A 20,022-nucleotide genomic window follows, 5' to 3' on the forward strand; every position below is an offset into this window, starting at 1 on the left:
CGCGAGCGATCTGCGCGTGACACAAGTGTGTGTGTGTGCAGCAACTGTTCTAGATTAGAACAGCAATTAAGATAACGTTACCTGTACAATAAGCTGTTTAGAATGTGCGTTCTCCGGTTCAATTTCAAGCATACTGTAATATAATCACACGTCTAGTGTACCTTTCGCAGTATACATTTATTTGTCCTTTTATCTGTTTGGAAACTGGTACTATTGTCTAAATGTGGAAGTCCTTCAAAGATTTATTATACTGTTGCGCCCTCTATTGGACTGGCGACGAGTCGACGTCAAGCTTCAAATGAAATTAAATTTATGCATTTAGCACTTGCTTTTATCCAAAGCGACTTACAGTGCATTCATTACCTATCATGTGTTCCCGGGGAATCGAACTGTGTGTACGGTATACTATCTATGTCCAGAAAGGTAAGAAAAACATCATCAAAGCAGTCCATGCATACCTGTCAAGTATCCCGTTTTGGCCGGGAAAGTCACGTATTTTACCCTTCTTTCCCGCCGTCCTCCCGTATTAGTATTTTCCCGTAAATCTCCCGTATTTTTTTTTTTTTTTTTTTTACCTGCGTTATTAATAAAATAATAATAATAAAAACATTCCCAATCTGAGCTCTGTCACTAGTCTCGCGATTACTCCCACCTGTAGTAGCCTGTCGCGAGGGGTGTGTGAGGTCAGATGACATGAGTTATAACGTGGGAAAAACAACAACAACAAAAGAAAAAACAGAGACGGATGATGGATGCTACAATAGAGAGTGAAGGCACACCTGCCAAAAAACCAAAACCCATGTGTAAATACCGTGATAAATGGGACAGCGAATTTACTTTTTTTAAAGAATGCAAAGTCTGCAACAAATTGGTACAACAACTCACTAAAAGAGTAAAAGAAAAGTTATGTGAAATGAAAAGAAAAACTGTTAAAGAAAAGCAATATGAAATGAAAAGAATGTGTGGAATTAAAATAAAATGTAAATGTAAAGACATCAATGTTAAATTAACAGAAAATATGCAAATAAGCCTTTAAATAAATGCTCTTCATATATACCCTTTTGTGTTTTAATTTGGGCTATAACACCTGTCTTAAAATGTAAGGGATACTGGAGCTTTGTTGGGGTGGTGGGACTGCTCGCAATGGGCGCTGGAAAATTTCCCTTATTTTCAAATCCAAAACTTGACAGGTATGAGTCCATGTGACATCAGAGGGTCAGTTAGAAATTTTTGAAGCATCGAAAATACATTTTGGTCCAAAAATAGCAAAAACTACGACTCAGCATTGTCTTCTCTTCTGTGTCTGTTGTGAGAGAGTTCAAAACAAAGCAGTTTGTGATATCCGGTTTGCAGACGAATCATTTGATGTAACCGGATCTTCTTGAACCAGTCCACCAAATCGAACTGAATCATTTTAAACGGTTCACGTCTCCAATACGCATTAATCCACAAATGATTTAAGCTTTTAACTTTTTAATGTGGCTGACGACACTTGCTCTGAGTTCAAACAAACCAATATCCCGGAGTAATTCATGTACTCAAACAGTACACTGACTGAACTGCTGTGAAGAGAGAACTGAAGATGAACACAGAGTTACACTTCTGTCATCATTCACCTCGTGCATGCGCTGTCCGCGAGCCCTCTTGATGACGAAAATTACATAATGCGGATGGTGTGCAGATGCCAATGGTCAAATTATACTTTGGCCTTTATCAGTGGCGCACGAGATGCGATGACAATAATAAAGTGTCCTTGCATTATAAGTTTGTTGTTAACATATACAGTTGAAGCAACTAGATGCAGCAGTGCTGAGATGTTCAATCAAAATATTGCGGCAAAAAAGAGAATGTGGAGAAGATCTTGTTTACGTCAAAACTGAAACCAAGCCGTTCACACAGAACGCTTATTTCACGAATTTCTAGAGAGGGACATCTTCTATTATCATTGCACTCGTGTCTCGTACAATAGAGCGCATGTTTAGAAGCACATGTAAAATAAAGGTGGGTTAATTTTTTTCAAAAACATATCTTGAGACTTTATGGTGGGTTTTTCCCATCCTACTGCATCTCATGTTTAAATGAAAATGTACTCTGTGTGATTCCCTCCTTTGAATTAAACTATGCATGCACACATGGTGCTGTTTTTTTTTTATATAGTTATTTAAGCTACTTGATTGTAATTGGTTTATAAAAATTATTTTAAATATTATGCACTTTTTTCACACTTTTTTTCGCTCTTTCAATAGGAAAATATCTCACCTTTAATAGTCAATCATATTTACAGTACAAAACTTGTCAGTCAACTATGAGGGCGAAAAAACAAAACAGAAACAAAATAATCGTTCATTAATCGTAATCGAGGTGAAAAGTTCAATTAATCAAGGTTTTTATTTTAGGCCATAATCGTCCAGCCCTAGCATACAGTCTGAATCATAACCCACTAAAGGAGCTAGTTAATTGATGTGTGTTTCTCACCTTACTTCACTGGAGCTATAATGATCTAGAATCTCTGAAAATATTAGCCTCACGATTTACTATTGGGGGCTCTGGCAGCTAGCTATCCTAAAGGGCTAAGCTAACGTTACGTATTTAGATGGGAGAGCATGAGAGGAGATAATAATTAAGTTTTCTTGTCACTGAGTTTAAGATGTTAAGCTAGTTACCTTAACCAGTACACAACCTGTTCCTCGATGATACAACCTTGATGTATCATGTAAAAAATATATATATCTTGAGTGATACTACTCATATCCCATCAAACCTTTAAGATTAAGTTGATTTCTTTCTCTTTCATACGCATAACATTCTAGAAGTTTCTGGATCCCCACATTTATCACATCTGCCATTTCCATGTTTCCCTATTTTGTGTAAATTGAAATTTAAAGCTGAATGTCCAATCCTCATTCTTGTTATAATATCATCTTTCTTCCTACTCCCACGTCTTATTCTATGCAGGTATTACTATTATGATTGTGTAAATGGTGATCAGCAACCAGATAATGTGGAAGTTACTGCCTTTTGGCTTGGTGTGACGTCTCACGTTTTGCAGACAATGCAAAGGCAGAGGAGTACAGTACCCTGATAGCACACGTACCTCTCAGAGATTTCTATATGATGTCTGGATTTACATCTGCAAGATGGATTGTTTAGAGATTTTGTTCATCTGCAATACGTCTATAGGACGTTTCATTCTAGATGTCAAATAGACTATGTGTTTAAGATGTTTATGATTCAGAATGAATGTAAAAGTGACATCTGAAAGACGTCTGTCAGATGTTTGTAGACAGCAGCTTTCCAGATAAAGAGATCTTTAGCAGACATCTTGCAATTTCTATTGCTAATTTCTCACTTTTTGATGGTTTCATTACTTTCATATAACTGTTCAATTTCCAGTGTACTATAACTAATCTGGCTGGAGAAGTACTTTAAAGTTTTATTTTTCTCAAAAGAGAGTCTCTCTCTCTGTCGGTCTCTTCACACTCCAGTCCAGCAGGAGGCGGAAACGCGCTTTTTACGTTGGTTTTCCTGTCACAGAAAAAAGAAGAAAAACATCCTGCAGACTTGTGTTCAGATGCAGCAGCTTCTTGTTTATCGAATTATCTTCATAACACAACACTAAAACATTATTTTAATATGTTGACGTGTTAAGATCATCTTTACCTGTCTGCTATTGGTCAACAGATCGGTAAGAGACACACCTGCGTTCTTCATCCGCCTAACACCTGTCAGAATAATAATAACAATAACGAGAATAATAATAACGAGTAGCTTCAAAAGCGAATATGTCTCAGAGTATGATGTTGGTACAGATAATTTAAAGCTGGTTTCATTAATGCTGCTGTATTTCAGTAATAGAGTTCATCATCTGAATGAGTTTGATCGTCAGATCCACATTAAACACGATCAGAGCTGATAATGTTCACAGACATGGATTATGAGCTCGAGGAGGACAAACTGTGAGTAGCACGAGCACCATCCATCAATCTTAATATTTTATTTGTTTACATGATGTCACATCCGGTAAGGTTTTTGTATAGCGGGGAGAAAATTGACAGTCACAATAATAAATGTCTAAATAGAATTGCATGTTATATAACAGTGTGTCAATGTAATAGAAGTTAATTGAATCTAACAGAAATAATGCAGAGCAAGCAATTATTTCAAGAACAACATTGAGGGATGATTGTGTGATGAGATGAGTGTTGTGTGTCTTCACTGACAGTGTGTGTGTGTGTGTGTGTGTGTGTGTGTGTGTGTGTGTGTGTCCAGTGGGATTCCCACAGTTCCCGGGACAGTGACTCTGAAGAAGGACGCACAGAACCTGATTGGGATCAGTATTGGGGGCGGAGCTCAGTTCTGTCCCTGTCTCTACATCGTACAGGTCAAACACTCACTCCTTCATCATCATCATCATCATCATCATCCTGTCAATCACTGTGTCACATTCAGTGATGTTCCAGTCTTGTAGAAGCTGTAGGATCTTCTTGTATTTATAAAGCTAGAAGTGTGTGATTTTTTTATTTGTGTGGTTGATATTGTTACATTCGTTTAGAGTCATTCCAGTGGGAAAGTTCATGAAGAATTGTGAATTTTGAAAATGTTCTTACACAGAATTCACACACAAATTAAGTCAATGATACCCAGCATCCAGTTTCAAAGTCGAAGTGCTCCAGAAAGTCTTCAGTCTCTTTATTAACTGATTTCTGTGTGTTTAGGTGTTTGATAACACCCCGGCCGCTCAGGACGGGGCTCTGGCCGCCGGCGATGAGATCACAGGAGTCAACGGCAAACCAGTGAAAGGAAGGACTAAAGTAGAGGTGGCCAAGATGATCCAGGCCGTGCAGGTACAGCACCTGAAACATCAACTCAAGACACGACGGTTTGATTCCTGGAGCAGTTTTCACTGATGTATTACAGTTTTGTTAATGTTTCTGATGTCTTACTGTCTTTATAGTCACACTGAGCAGATTAGAGCTGGATGAGAGAATAGTTTATATTAGAAGATGATTGTAACAACAACAGTCACAAAACTCTGCTCTTATCTGACATGATTTTAAGTGATTATTGACAGTGTTACATCTTTAAATAAACACTCATTATCAGTTCAATCATTCTATCTGTGGAAATTTCTCCAGGTTTAGTTGAAACTATTATAATTTGTACATTTTGATTGACTTAAAAAGTGACATTATCTGTATATCAGCATGACTCTGATATAATATTGTGACCGATATATCATCAAAGTGAGTAATGTCTTGTCTCAGATGCACCACTGTGATCACATGATCTAGACTGGTAGTTTAGTACTGGAAGGGTTTGTTTTTAAGGATGAATGTGTTTGTGATCTGCAGGGTGAAGTGGTGATCCAGTATAACAAACTGCAGGCCGACCCGAAGCAGGGCAAATCTCTGGACATCGGTAAAAACCACCAGACTGTGCTAGCTTCCTGTGTTTGAAGGGATGTGTTTCTCTCTGATGAAGTAGCTCATGTGTGTGTGTGTGTGTGTCAGTGCTGAAGAAGGTGAAGCACCGTCTGGTGGAGAACATGAGTTCAGGAACCGCAGACGCTCTGGGACTCAGCAGAGCCATTCTGTGCAACGGTCAGATCATCTCCACTGTTAGATCACTAATGCTATACCACACTCGATCAAACAACTACAGCACTCAGAAATACAGCACTAGGAGTTATTTCTTCACCTTGCAGTCATGAGAACAAGTTCTGTTGCATGGCAGTATCTTTGCCTGATATATGGATGTCATGTGTGCCATGTGAATCAAGCGTGTGTGTATGCGTGTGTGTATGCGTGCGTGTGTGCGTGCGTGTGTGTGTGCGTGCGTGTGTGCGTGCGTGTGTGCGTGTGTGTGTGTGCGCGTGTGTGTGTTGTAGATGGTCTGGTGAAGAGGCTGGAGGAGCTGGAGAAAACTGCTGAACTTTATAAAGGTGATTCATTCGTTCTGTTACTGCATTAAACCAGTGACTGAGGGAGATAATCAGTTATTATTAATTATTATTAATAATAATAATTACTCTGGACATAATCAGTGTGTGTGTGTGTTTAGGACTGATGGAGCACACCAAGAGACTGTTAAGAGCTTTCTATGAGCTCTCGCAGACTCACAGAGGTACAGTAGATTTCATCTTTACTCATCATATGATTTCTTATAAAGAGTTTCTCCTGCTGGAAGTTCAGTTTATTGACAGTAAACCTGGTTTGTTTTCCATCCTCTTTGAGATGAGATTACACACACACTAACAACATCAGGCCGAGCAGTAGAAGTACTGCTAACTCTGACCAACAACACTCCATTCAACAATCAGATGTGTGATATAATGTCTGTTCTTCTCTCTCAGCGTTTGGCGACGTGTTCTCGGTCATCGGTGTCCGTGAGCCGCAGGCCGCTGCCAGCGAAGCCTTCGTGAAGTTTGCTGAAGCTCATCGAAACATGGAGAAGTTCGGCATCCAGTTGCTGAAGACCATCAAACCTGTAAGAGAGCAGATCGGAACGAGTTTGTGTTCGTACGATGAGTCTAGAGTAACTGTGACATGCAGAAATAAAGTATATGATGTAGTGCTGTCAAACCATTAATTGTGATTAAGCACATCCAAAATAAGTGTTTTTGTTGATATAATATGTGTGTGTGAACTGTGAACTGTGTATATTTATTATGTATATATAAATACACACATGTTTTTGTTATAGATTAAATGTATTTATTTATAATATAAATTATATTATTAAAAATGTATGCATGTAAATATTTTCAAAATAATATACACTGTATGTGTTTGTATATATATATATATATATATATATATATATATATATATATATATATATATATATATATATATAATATGCACAGACAGTAAACACACACATATATTATGTAAACAAAGTTTTATTTTAAAAGCGATTTAGGGATTAAAAGTGATTCATCATTTGACAGCACTACTATGATGTGAAACAACTAAAAGTAACGTAAATAAAACATAACAATAAGCTAAAAAAATAAAAATAAATAAATAACAAAAAATTTTATGTTTAACTGTTTGTGATCATTAACTGTTGTCAGAGACAGTGTTGCCACAGACATACAAATTTGTTTTTAAATTATATATTTAACTTAAGATAGTAACTTAAAATATCAGGGGCACTTAATTACTTAAAGGGGTCATGAAATGAGAAACCAAATTTGCCTTGATCTTTTGGAATATAAGAGGTCTTTGTACCATTAAAACGTCCTGCAAGTTTCATAGCTTAAGACGTCCTCCCCATTATAAACGAGCCATTTATTTAATCAAGCTCTAAATACAGCTCGTTCTAGATCCATGGTAAGAAGTGACGTCACGGTGCGAAGTGACGTTCCAACCATTTGCATATGACCGCCTCCAGCACAAGACAACTACGCTCATTTCGGATCGTTGTCGCGCTGCGCGCCTCACAAGTGTTCAGTCGACGGACAGCGAGTGGGTCTGTGTACAGGAAAATTACAATGCCACGCAGATGTGCTGTTCCTGGCTGTGGACAAACAACATCTTTGAATACGCTGCCGAAAGATCCTGACGTCAGGGAAAAATGGATGCAGTTTATTTGTATAAGAGAATCTTGAAAATATGTCGCCTTTCTAGTAGGCCTACATGTAATAGAAGATTAAAAATGTTGCCTTATCAATGCTGCATCTTCAAATATGGCCTGTGCATGCATTTTTGTCCGCAGTACACCCTATCATTTCATTGAAATTAGGTAAATAATGTTGAACTGTTAGCATATTAAACTATAGAATAATTATGCAACAATAAACCGTTTTCTAGTGTCTCGGGTACAATTTTTTTATTAATTCAAAATAGTTTCACTTTCCATGTGGACACGGGCTGATCCAGTCTTCGTTGTTGTGGTGATGGTTCATTTTCCTCTGATTCCTCATCTGATTCCGGCTCAAACATATAAGGTTTTATCATTGCAAGAGCCATCGCTTCGAATGCATCACTCGCTACTAAACAGTTACGCTCAATCCGCAAATGTTCCGTCAAATGTCGTTAGCCAATCATAACAGTGGGCGTTAACACTGAACTCTTAAAGGGGAAACAACCCAAAACAGACTGTTTGAATCAAAGGATGAGAAACAGGGTGGGAAAATGTCATAATTCACTACATTTTAAAAGTTTTTTTTTTTTTTTTACTATAGTAATACTATAATTGCACCTAGGGGACCATAATAATAAAATAAAAAAACCCATGTCATGACCCCTTTAATCTCAAACTGGGGTTTGTCTGATGAGACGTCTATAAAGCCCTGATCTATACAGTGTTTGGTATGTAGAATGTAGAGTCAATGAAACATGCATAAGAAACATCATCTATGCTGGAGAACAGCTGAAAACAGTGTGAAACCTCATTTAATGAGACAGATGTAATAAATAATATTTATTCTGTCTGTTTGTCTGTCAGATGCTGCATGATCTGAACACGTATCTGCACAAAGCGATTCCTGACACCAAACTCACCATCCGCAAATACCTGGACGTCAAGTTTGAGTACCTGGTACGAGAACAGCCTGATGATACACTCATCCTTGATTTCTGGATTGAGATTACATTAACAGAGGGGATGTTGATTAATGTGCGTGTGTGTGTGTGTGTGTGTGTGTGTTTATTCAGTCGTACTGTCTAAAGGTGAAGGAGATCGATGATGAAGAGTACAGCTGTATCGTAAGTTCACTCAGTCTCTCCACTCATCATTCACTCATTAACTAACAATAGTCCAAATCAGCTCCCGATCATTTGACTCAATACACTGTTACTGATTAAACCTGCTCAACCTGTTTACTGATCGTAATGAGTGCTTTAGAGGTGGAGGATCTATTGCAGTGTTGAACTTTGACCCTGATACAATTGTCTTTTTACTGTTTAATACTGTAAATTATGTGCAGATGATTATACAGAAAGCATGCGGAGTATTGGATAAAAGTTCAAATTCTGTGTCCCTTCTATACATTAATGCATATTGTATAATATTGCATATAACATGTTAAATGTGTTGTTGTATACTAACTGAAACCAGGTTTTGTACTTGCTTATTTAACTCTCTGTGTTTGTATTTCAGGCGTTAGGAGAGCCGCTGTACCGCGTCAGCACCGGTAACTATGAATACCGCTTGATCCTGCGCTGTCGACAGGAGGCTCGTGCTCGATTCGCCAAGATGCGCAAAGACGTTCTGGAGAAAATCGAGCTCCTGGACCAGAAACATGGTTCGTTCAGTTGAGAAGACATGCATCAGAAGCATCACATTATCAGTTTTACCGCAGTTTAACCCTTTCCCTCCTCCCTTCAGTCCAGGACATCGTGTTCCAGCTGCAGCGCTTCGTCTCTGGGATGTCCCACTACTACGACGACTGCTACGCCGTGCTGAAGGAGGCCGACGTGTTCCCCATCGAGGTGGATCTGTCCCGAACCATGATCAACTACAGCGGACAGAGCCTCTCGTACGAGGACGAGGACGAGGAAGAGACGAGCAGAGGAGACGAAGACCACGCTCTACAGACTGAGAACGGAGCCGAGAAACTCGTCGACGACCAGTGAGTGAATTATCAGATGAAGTAATCAATCAATCAATCTGTGAAGGGAAAGTAAAGGATCTCAATGTGACAGGAAGCTCTACTGATGAGAGATTATCTTCAGTCTAAAAATGACTGATACATAATATGAATAAAAGCATTATATATGATATTTAATAAAAAAGTTCTATATTTATAAACTACACTTTCAAATCACTGGTCAGACAGAAACAGGATCACTGGTTGCCATGTTACATACTTCAGAATAGAATGTTAGGTTTGGTTACTATGGTGACAGAATTGGAACTTTTCATCAAACATTCTTTGTTTGGAGTCTTTGAACTCTGATTCAGAACATTTCAGATGAACGACCTGAAGCTGAGTTGTCTGTGGCTTTTCTCTTTTTTCTGCCTTTGAAACACTTGATGAATGTCTTTAAGCACCAATGATCTGAACATTTCACTGTTTTTTATTTTATTTTTATTTTTTTAATGTGCTTTGGGTGTTGGGGTTATTTAATTTTTAACTCAGCTGTGTAACTGTGGTTTATGTAACATTACGTCCTAGAAAGATTAAATGTCTTGAAGGTTAGAAAAATGCTTGTGAATCCTTCTGTGTGTGAGTAAAAATGTAAATCAAACTTGTTTTATGGGCTTTCTCATTAAACATCTTGAGTTTCAGGAATATTTGTGGTGTTTTCCATCTCTCAGGACCGACTTCTGCCATTTTATCTGGATTAACCTATTTAAAGTGTCTATGTCAGAGGTTTAACAACTCTGGGTTTGAAAATGCACTCATTTCTTAAATTTGACTTTCTAATTAGAGTTTAATGACTTAACTTATGAACATTATTGGTTATATTATTATTGGGTTAAAATACAACTAAGTTAACCCCTCATGAGCCAAACGAGCGGAACGTTTCTTTGTTATCATTATTATCAGGCTTTGATTTGTTTTAAATGATGTGTATTCGAATATTAAACTAGTTCTTTTAAAATAATAAGGGTTTAACTAGTTTACTTTTCATTTAACCAACGTTAATTTAAATTCAATCGGTCACTAACGTTGGTCCTTGTTTTCAGTCAATATTTCAGTCCTATTAAAACTTAAAAGTATGATCATAAAAACTCTTAATCATAAAAAGTCTTCACTTCCATATAATATTATAACATATAATTTATTATCCTGGCGACTTTGCTTCCGCGTCGAGCATCAGCGGCAGTCACGTGACGCCTCACTGGAGTCTGATTGGATACCTTTATAAGCGTCTCCGCCCAATCGTTGGTGTCATCCGCCCCAGTGGCCTAATGGATAAGGCACTGGCCTCCTAAGCCAGGGATTGTGGGTTCGAGTCCCATCTGGGGTGAAGCTTGTTTTTCTTTCTTCGATGTCTGTCTGTGTGTCTTTTCTTATTCTTTGTGTGTCACGAAGTTTAAACGAAGTTTCATCTGATCTCGCGTTTATCCGTGTGGATTCCGCTGGGATTAATACACCTTGTTTGTCACAAGGAAGCTCTTCGCTGACGGACTTCCCACTTTATTTTCAGTTTCTGCGGTGCATGTGACTGAAGATCGACACAGACATGAAGAACAGCAGCATTTGCGCGTTCATTCTTGCTTGTTTTGTTGCAGCAGCGAGAAGCGACAGTAAGAAACGTGTTTATTCAACCTTGACTTTCATAAAGCTTGTGTTGTTATATCGCGGAGTGAATGTTTTACAGGTTTACATGACCATATGCTCAACTCTTTCAAAACACTCTGCTTTTGTTTTGCTTATAAGTCATAAGTGTGTTTTAAGTGAGTTAGAGAGGAATGACAGACGCTGAGGGTTTGTCTATTATATGATCATGAGCTGGAGAAGCACGTGATCCTATAAAACTCATCTGAAACCTGATATGTGTCTGCAGTTACTTTACAAAGATATCATGTTTTATGCAAATATAAAATTTTCCCACAGAAAGTTACTGATAGAATAGCAATGCACAAAAATAATAAAATTGAAAAGTATAAAAGGAATTGAATAAATAAATGAGTGAGTTTGCAACCTTTAAGATTTGCATGGGCAGGCACTTTTGTCCAAAGCAACTTACAAAATATTTATTTTAGGTATTTAAAGGTATATATATATATATATATATATATATATATATATATATATATATATATATATATATATATATATATATATATATATATATTATTTATTTATTTATTTATTTATTTTTATTATTTTATTTTAAGTATTAGTTTTAAATATAAAAAATAGAGCGACTTTTGTGTTAAATGTTTGCACGTTAACAAGGTTAATTTGTTAACATTAAGTAGCTACATTACTAAACATGAACAATGAAGAATACTTCTTAATCATTTATTAATCTGATAATTTGAGCATTCAAAATTATTTTAGTATCTGTTAATATTAAGTGATCTGAGCTAACTATTATAACCAAAGATTAATAAATACTGTAAGAAATGCAATAATCATTGTTATGATTTTTGAGGAATTTAGATAAAATGTTCAGTTTTGTTTCGGGTACATTATCTTTAACTGAAAACAGTATTAAGTGTGTTTTATTATTTTATAGCTTTTATTAAAAATGCAATTAATGAATGTTGGTTTAATTTTCTTATCTAAAAGATTGTCTGCAAATAAACATTTTTAAGTATTCAGTTCTCATTTCACATCTTGAAAAAAGTTCCTCTTGTGGCTAAAATGGCACAGTATTTTTAAGGAAGTAGCAGACGCCCACATGGGTCATAAGAATCACACCATACATCATTTCTGTGCTTCGTTTTCATATAATCTCGTGTGTGTGTGTGTGTGTGTGTGTGTGTGTGTGTGTGTGTGTTGAACCCAGAGCTGCTGAAGGCCACGGCGTACTGGGACTCGACCCACAAGGCCGTTCTGCTGAAGGAGGGTGTTCTGGACCCGCAGGGCGATGCGTACGGCTACTATAATGACACGCTGTCGTCCACGGGATGGGGCGTGCTGGAGATCCGTGCCGGCTACGGTCAGACGGAGGAGACAGACGACGTCACCATGTTCCTGGCGGGATATCTGGAGGGTTTCCTCACCGCGCCGTGAGTGTCTGTGACCACACACCTTCTCCATCTTCTCATTTCACTCTTCACTCAGATGTAGTGAAAGCCAACTGTCATCATAGTTTTCTTGTTTCTGTGAAGTGCTCTTACGTTTGTTTTTCACACTCCGAACAGTCAGTTAATTGAGTTATTCATGATCATTGAACATCTGCTTTCTGACCTTTACTTTCCTGACACTTTCTTCTACAGTCACACTTAGTCAGTCTGTGTAAGTGTATGACTGTGAATATGTAAATGAGCCCTCGGTGATTGGCGTGCCTTTTTGCATGTGAAATGAGTATTACTGATTACATTAACATTCATTAACAGGTTTCTCAACCAGGGTTAATATCATTAACTACAAAGTAAAACTAAACTTTCTTCATTATATTTAGTAATAGCTTATCAATGGTGACTGTCTCAAGCTGATGTACTGTACATATGGCAGAAATGTAGGGTAAAAATCAAGCAGTAATTTCTGCTCTTTTAAAAAAAAATCGATATTTTCTCCATATCGCACAGCCCTAGTTTTAATTCATTTTGATGAATACTAAATGTTTTTTTGTGTGTGGGATGAATTAATGCACATTCACATTAAGTCTAGAGCTACATCACGTTCACACAGCGCACACAACACTTCTGTACTTCAGATTTCTCCCAATATAGGGACAGCAGACTTGTAATCGGATTACGTAACTCACGCTACTTGTAATGCGTTACCCCCAACACTGTTTCTAATAGTGTAAAATGTATATAGCTGTTAGTTCTAATGTAAAATAGTATAAAATTCAAATGAATACTGAAACAACGCTGTTCTCAGCCGGATCTATGATGTACGTATATTTGGATTCTCAGTTTATTTAAGCTCAAATGCAGAACTTGTATTTTTGTAATGAGTGAGTAATGATAGTGACTGTTGTGTTCTGTGTGTTTCAGGCAGATTTTCGATCATTACACCAACATGTATCCGCAGCTGATCACGAAACCTGAAACACTGGTGGCTGTGAAGGACTTCATGTCGTGAGTGGCGCTCCTCTGTGTGTGTGTGTGTGTGTGTGTGTGTGTGTGTGTGTTCGGCTCCGGACAGGACGTGCTGACCGTGTGTGTGTGTGTGTGTGTGTGTCAGGAAGCAGGACGACTGGTCTCGGGGTCAGGTGAAGCGTAACACCTCTGATCCTCTGTGGATCCACACGGGGCTGATTCTGGCTCAGCTGGACGGTCTGCAGGCCGGAGTCACCGACTGGGCCAAACAACACGGCAGGAAGGTAGATCATCCTCAAACACTCCTCTCATAGTCTCTGTGTTTTATTAGGGATGCATTTCTTTATCTTTTCATTAAGACTCTAGTTCCTTACATTCACCCCTTTTTTATGTAAAAAGTTACTTAAGCATCTTAAAAGATTCCTTTATTTTCCCAATTTAATTATAGAAAAATCAGTTAAACAATGAAAAATAGTTTTATTAAAGACCAGTTTCCTTTATTTTTCCTATTTATTATGCAAAACTTTTTTAGATGTATTTGTTTTAATAAGACGGCTCTGTTTCCTTTTCTTCATATTTCTTATTTTATAAAGGACTTCACATCTAAAACGACTTTTTAAAGGCTTTGTGTTATTTCTCTCTTTAAAGGTTACATCTAAAAATTTTCCATTTGTCCATTTGTTAACATAAAAATTACTAAAACGGTTGAAAAATAGTTTATTGTTCTTTTATTAAGAATCTATTTCCTTTTCTCCTATTTTTTTTTTAAAAGATGCAAACATTTAGGAAGAGTTTTTATTTGTTTTAAGAAGGCTCTGTATTTCATCGGTATTATGGCTCAGTTTCTTTTAATCATCTTTTTTTCTTACTTAAAAATTGATTTAAACATGAAAAGTTTTTAAGGATCCATTTCCATAGTTTTTACTAATAATTAACTTAAACTAAAAGCTCAATTTCTTGTAATCGTCTTATTTCTTACATCAAAATAGCATAAACATTCAAAAAGAGTTTCAGCGTATCGTGTGGAAGAACAATACAAAGATTATTAAAATGAAGAGTTGTTAGTACTTGTGTTTGTATCTTGCATGTGTTGAAGCTGAGCTGGTTTTGATCAGTTCATCACTCGTGTGTGTGTGTGTGTGTGTGTAGCCTCTGTCCCAGTTTGACGTCCAGTTCCTGAATGCCATCGGTGATCTGCTGGACCTGATCCCGGCGCTGGTTCCCAGTGAGACGTCCAGTATGAAGCCGTATAAAGCTCCTCCCATGGGCCACTGCTCTGCGCTCATAAAGGTAGCTAACATCCTGCTAACTGTTGTCAGGAGTCAGTAGATGTGATGGTTTCTCTCACCTGTGGTGTGTTTCAGATGTTGCCTGGCTTTGAGAACCTGTTGTTCGCTCACTCCAGCTGGTACACGTACGCCGCCACCATGCGCATCTACAAACACTGGGACTTCAGACTGAGAGAGCCACACACGGCCACCGGAAGACTGTCCTTCAGCAGCTACCCTGGTACTCACACATTGCTCTTTCGTTAATTCGCTCCTTCACTCACTCATTCATACAGTTAGGCAATACACACACACACACACACACATATACAAGTGTGTGGTTTCAGTATGTGAGTGACTTCAGTCTGTGGATGTGTGTGTGTGTGTTCAGGGTTCCTGATGTCTCTGGATGATTTCTATCTGCTGGGCAGTGGTCTGATGATGACTCAGACCACCAATAACGTCTTCAACACCTCGCTGTTCTCCTACATGACTCCTGCCAGCCTGTTCTCCTGGCAGAGGGTTCGACTGGCACACGCACTGGCAAACACTGGGGAGCAGTGGGCCAAAACCTTCTCCAGATACAACTCTGGTCAGGAATCAACATTCACTCATTCACAGTTTCTAATGAAGCTGCTGATGTTGAAGCGTGTTTTTGGCGTTCTGGACTGTGTTTGAAACGGTTTGTCTGATCCTGGGCTGAATCTGTCCGTCAGGGACCTATAATAACCAGTACATGGTGGTGGACCGGAGTAAAGTGATTCTGGGCAGCAGTCTGGAGGACGGAGCGCTGACGGTGGTGGAGCAGATCCCAGGACTGGTGGAGTATTCGGACCAGACGCAGACGCTGCGCAGAGGTCCGACTGAACCCACTTCACTCTCTTCTTCTTGACGTGTTGTACATCTGCTGCTTTAGTAACTGTGTGCATCTGCAGGTTACTGGCCGTCTTACAACGTGCCGTTCCACCGTAAGATCTACGATCTGAGCGGCTACGAGCAGATGTGGAAGAAGCACGGCGAGGATTTCTCCTACGACCTCTGCCCTCGAGCCAAGATCTTCCGTCGTGACCAGTCATCCGTCAGCGACCTGAACTCCCTCAAACACATCATGAGATACAACGGTAAATAACAGTCACAACTCTTGATGGTGATGACACTTCTAGACTTCCTTAGGGAACCAAACTTAATGAATGATAACAAGTCTCAAAGAAAAAAAAAATGAGATGACTAACTTGTAAGACTTCGCCACACGATTCAAGATTTATTTAATATCTCACACACACACACACACACACACACACACATATATATCTTATCTAGTGTCACTATGCTAGCTTTTATTAATATTTTGAATTAAATTTTATGTTGTATTTTCAGTTTCCGTCTTTATTAATCTTTGCTTAATTTTAATCTCTATATAACGAAGCCCTGCACATGATGTTCAACAGAAAAAAAATAAATAAATTGTGCGCACGATTTGCTAATTCGTTCCCTGGATATACTAAAACGTGCATACAATTACTATTTTGTTCCCTCAATGTACTACAACCTGCACACGATTACTATTTCATTCCCTAATTCCCTAATTAGTTTCCTCGATTTGCCAAATTGTGTAGATGATTTATAAATCGAGAGAACTAATTAGTAAATTGTGTACGCGATTTATCAAATCGAGGGAATTAATTAGTAAATTGCGTGGACAATATATAAATCGAGGGAACGAAATAGTAAATTGTGTACATGATTTACTTTTTTCCTGCATGCCATGTGTGGGGCTCCGTACTGTATAATTTTTAAGTTTGAATTTGTTATTTTAGTAGTTAGTTAAAATAAATAAAAATGAGAAGAGATGCAAATAAAAAAAGTGTGTATTTTCCATTTCATTTTAAGTTTTTCTTATTTTGTCTATAGTTATTTTAGTGATGTCTTAATTGTTTTTTATTCATCTTATTTTTGTTTTAGTTATTTTACTACAAATGAAAAACATCAATCAACATGTATTTTTACTTTATTGTATTTGGCAGGGTTGCAGACAGTAGCCCTAGTTGGATTTGCAATAAGTTGAATGTATTAAAACCTACAATGGTTACTGTAAAATAGTCAAGTCAAAACATAATTGCTTCTCTAATTTGATTTAGGTTTCTATAGGAACAAAATAAAATAATTACTTTTTTTTATGGCTTAGGTTTGGTAAACAAACAAACATGATGTAAGTTTCTTTAGAAATGAATAAAAGTAAATGGTAATAACAATACAAACACAAAAATGCAGTTACTAAATTTTGGTTCATTTAGCCTTTAAACATCATAAAGTAAAAGGCATTATTGTATTTGAATGTTTGTATTGTGATAATGTGTGTCGATCTGTCCTCAGATTATAAGAGTGACCCGTACTCGAAGGGTAACCCGTGTAAGTCCATCTGCTGTCGTAATGACCTGCAGGAGCAGAGAGCCAGTCCTGGAGGATGTTACGACACCAAGGTCAGCTGACTGCCTGTCATTAACCAATCAGAGTGAGTCTTCAGCTCCTGATGCTCTGTTGCTCTCCGGTTAGGTCACAGATCTGCACATGGCTCAGGGTTTCGTAGCAGAGGCGGTGAACGGACCGACCACAGATGGAGGGCTTCCCGTCTTCTCCTGGGAGGCGTTCAACAGCACGTCCCATCAGGGCCTTCCTCCGATATACAACTTCAGCTTCGTCCTGATGCAGCCGCAGCTCTTCCGCCCCTGAGGATCATGGGATTTGACAATCTAGCCTGCTTCTGAACTGATTCTGTTAGAAATCTGCACTAAAACCAATCTGAACCCTTGAATCTGTTGAATCACATTTTTTTTTAGCCTTAAAATCAGCGCTAAACTCTACATCTGCCATCTGACAATCAGTCCAGGACTGTGTACGTCTCTTTTTATTGATTTATGGATTGAGTAAATCATAATGTTTTAGTACACAAAAGGTAAAAAAAAAAATTTGTTGGTAAATTATTGGCATACATGAAAAAATAACAAAAACTTGAAATTATGAGGTAATGTCAAAATGAAGATGTACTAAGTCAATAATGACATAATAAGGCATAATTATGTGGTAAAACCTTGACATTTTGAAAGAATAATTTGAAATTGACGTACCAGGTCAAAATGTACACACTAAGTCACACTTTTGAGGAAAACAATATGACATACTAAGTTGAAATTGAAATAGTATTCAATATTCATTTGTCTTTTTAACCACATAAATATGATTTTCTTTTCCTTCCACTCTTCACCTCATGAATGTTACTATGGGTGTCCATAAATTACTGCCACACAGAGCAAGTTTAAAGTGCTCCTATTATGGATTTTGGAAAATTACCTTTCATGCATTGTCTAACACAGCTCTAAATGAATGAAAACATCCTGCAAGGTTTTCAATTTGAAAGTGCATTATGTATTAAGTTATTATCTTTCAAAAGAAAGAGTCAGTTTAGCATATTGCCTGCCCACTTGTTGGTCTGAATGAAAATACAACAATTTTTTTTTTTAAATTTACACTCTGTGCACTACACAAAGCAGCACTGTGCTCACAAACACTGCTTTATCAGCCATTACATGCATTATGCAATGAAAACGAGACCAATCGTTTGGAGGTCGTTACGCAAATGGGGTAAAAATAAATGCATTATAAGGAAATGTAAGTATTTTTTTGACCTTGCATGCATATCAATCTGTACAGGGACTCCCAAAACCAAAATATGAACCTTTCATTACCCATAATGGGAGCACTGTAAAACGGGGGCGTCAGTATCATCGTAATTTTGTAAATCTAGTAAAAGATAGCAATGGACAGCACAAACAGAAAACCAAAGTTTGTAATGTAAATGTCAGTGGCAAGAATGTCTTGTTGAACGAGTCCATCGCTGTGATGTTTCTTAGCTGTATTTTCAGATTTCTTCTCTCAGGGAAGGTGACTCAAAAGTGCCTTTGTTATTATTCGAATGTCTTTTACCTTCATTACCTTCATATCTGTTATCATTGCTGTCAATCATGAGGTTTGTAATCTGTGGCATGTGTTTTTTTTGTAATTTTTTTTTCTCTTAGATTCAACCAATGAATGAACAAGCCTCATTTCTCAGTCTTAAGTGTATTTGTTGGACACTGGTTCACTAATTCATTCGGATATCCTGCACTTGTGCTCAACTAAAGCAGGCAGTATATTTATTAGGCTACATCAATTTTTTACCAAAAAGAGGATAGATTGTCCCTAAAAGTACAGAAACATTGGGCCGATGTCAGTCGACATAAGATCCAGGGGGAGTGGTTGGATCAACATCTAGGGGGTGTAGATTAGTAGGATTAGGGGTGGAGATGGGTGGTTTAGGGGATGAGATTGGTAGGTTTAAATGTAGAGATTGGTAGGTTTAGGAGTGGGGAGGGGTGGTTTAGGGGATGAGATTGGTAGGTTTAAAGTTAGAGATGGGTAGGTTTAGGGGTGGAGATGGGTGGTTTAGGGGTGGGGAGGGGTGGTTTAGGGGATGAGATTGGTAGGTTTAAAGGTAGAGATGGGTAGGTTTAGGAGTGGAGATTGGTAGGTTTAGGGGGATGGGTGGTTTAGGGGATGAGATTGGTAGGTTTAAAGGTAGAGATGGGTAGGTTTTGGATTGGAGATTGGTAGGTTTACTGGTGGGGATGGGTGGTTTAGGGGATGAGATTGGTAGGTTTAAAGGTAGAGATGGGTAGGTTTAGGGGTGGAGATGAGTGGTTTAGGGGATGAGATTGGTAGGGTTAGGGGTGGAGATGAGTGGTTTTTGAGATCAGAGGGTCGAGACGTGTAGGGTTAGGTATATTTTAGGTGGGACGAGTTGGATCTGGATCTTATGTTCAGCAGTTAGGATCATCTCGGTCTGCATTGGCTCAGGTCAGAGTCATTTTGCTCATCAGTATGGATTTTAAGCAGTTTAAGCTTAATTGCAATTCTTGTTTTTTCTTAGCTCTTCATCTTTCGATGCCATCCATCTATTCTCAGTCCATGCATGGTAGGGTGACCAGAAGTCCCCATTTTTCATCCGACTGGAGTTGTCCCCGGAAATTCAGCCACCTGGCAATTATATTGTGATTAATTTTAACCAGCAGAGGGTGCTATGCTGATTTCTTGATTGTGTGTC

The 20,022-nt window shown here is 38.0% G+C and overlaps 2 protein-coding genes and 1 non-coding gene across 5 annotated transcripts; all 3 read left to right on the forward strand.

Moving 5' to 3' along the window:
• The first annotated feature begins 3,526 nt into the window (after nucleotides 1–3,526).
• On the forward strand, nucleotides 3,527–10,240 carry LOC113067781 (PRKCA-binding protein-like). Of its 2 annotated transcripts, none has more exons than XM_026240243.1 (13): nucleotides 3,527–3,685; nucleotides 3,850–3,956; nucleotides 4,270–4,381; nucleotides 4,716–4,844; nucleotides 5,352–5,418; nucleotides 5,511–5,600; nucleotides 5,888–5,941; nucleotides 6,061–6,123; nucleotides 6,353–6,486; nucleotides 8,452–8,544; nucleotides 8,661–8,711; nucleotides 9,106–9,250; nucleotides 9,334–10,240. In XM_026240243.1, the coding sequence occupies exons 2-13, from the start codon at nucleotides 3,916–3,918 to the stop codon at nucleotides 9,579–9,581; spliced, it is 1,227 nt and encodes a 408-aa protein (XP_026096028.1). In that variant the 5' UTR covers nucleotides 3,527–3,685; nucleotides 3,850–3,915; the 3' UTR covers nucleotides 9,582–10,240. The 2 variants fall into 2 exon arrangements, with proteins under 2 accessions (XP_026096028.1, XP_026096029.1); XM_026240244.1 differs by having other exon boundaries at nucleotides 3,887–3,956.
• A 609-nt stretch (nucleotides 10,241–10,849) lies between these two features.
• Nucleotides 10,850–10,922, forward strand: trnar-ccu (transfer RNA arginine (anticodon CCU)). The gene has a single exon. It is a non-coding gene; the product is annotated as a tRNA-Arg (tRNA).
• On the forward strand, nucleotides 10,859–18,985 carry LOC113067770 (phospholipase B-like 1). 2 transcript variants are annotated; one of them, XM_026240229.1, is made up of 12 exons: nucleotides 10,859–10,919; nucleotides 11,103–11,202; nucleotides 12,414–12,636; nucleotides 13,573–13,656; nucleotides 13,763–13,901; nucleotides 14,767–14,907; nucleotides 14,982–15,126; nucleotides 15,277–15,477; nucleotides 15,602–15,742; nucleotides 15,821–16,006; nucleotides 17,259–17,365; nucleotides 17,439–18,985. In XM_026240229.1, the coding sequence occupies exons 2-12, from the start codon at nucleotides 11,139–11,141 to the stop codon at nucleotides 17,613–17,615; spliced, it is 1,608 nt and encodes a 535-aa protein (XP_026096014.1). In that variant the 5' UTR covers nucleotides 10,859–10,919; nucleotides 11,103–11,138; the 3' UTR covers nucleotides 17,616–18,985. The 2 variants fall into 2 exon arrangements, with proteins under 2 accessions (XP_026096014.1, XP_026096013.1); XM_026240228.1 differs by having other exon boundaries at nucleotides 10,879–11,202.
• The last annotated feature ends 1,037 nt before the right edge of the window (nucleotides 18,986–20,022 follow it).

Source organism: Carassius auratus, linkage group LG28B, assembly GCF_003368295.1.
Source record: "Carassius auratus strain Wakin linkage group LG28B, ASM336829v1, whole genome shotgun sequence".
Lineage (NCBI taxonomy): Eukaryota > Metazoa > Chordata > Actinopteri > Cypriniformes > Cyprinidae > Carassius > Carassius auratus.

Bases quoted from the DNA above. Each gene is read 5' to 3' on its own strand.
- LOC113067770 (XM_026240229.1), top strand. From the start codon at position 11,139: ATGAAGAACAGCAGCATTTGCGCGTTCATTCTTGCTTGTTTTGTTGCA. The intron at 14,908-14,981 runs GTAGCTAACATC...GGTGTGTTTCAG, and splicing joins ACTGCTCTGCGCTCATAAAG to ATGTTGCCTGGCTTTGAGAA. The intron at 15,743-15,820 runs GTCCGACTGAAC...GTGCATCTGCAG, and splicing joins GACGCAGACGCTGCGCAGAG to GTTACTGGCCGTCTTACAAC.
- LOC113067781 (XM_026240243.1), top strand. From the start codon at position 3,916: ATGTTCACAGACATGGATTATGAGCTCGAGGAGGACAAACT. The intron at 3,957-4,269 runs GTGAGTAGCACG...GTGTGTGTCCAG, and splicing joins GAGCTCGAGGAGGACAAACT to TGGGATTCCCACAGTTCCCG. The intron at 5,419-5,510 runs GTAAAAACCACC...TGTGTGTGTCAG, and splicing joins GGGCAAATCTCTGGACATCG to TGCTGAAGAAGGTGAAGCAC.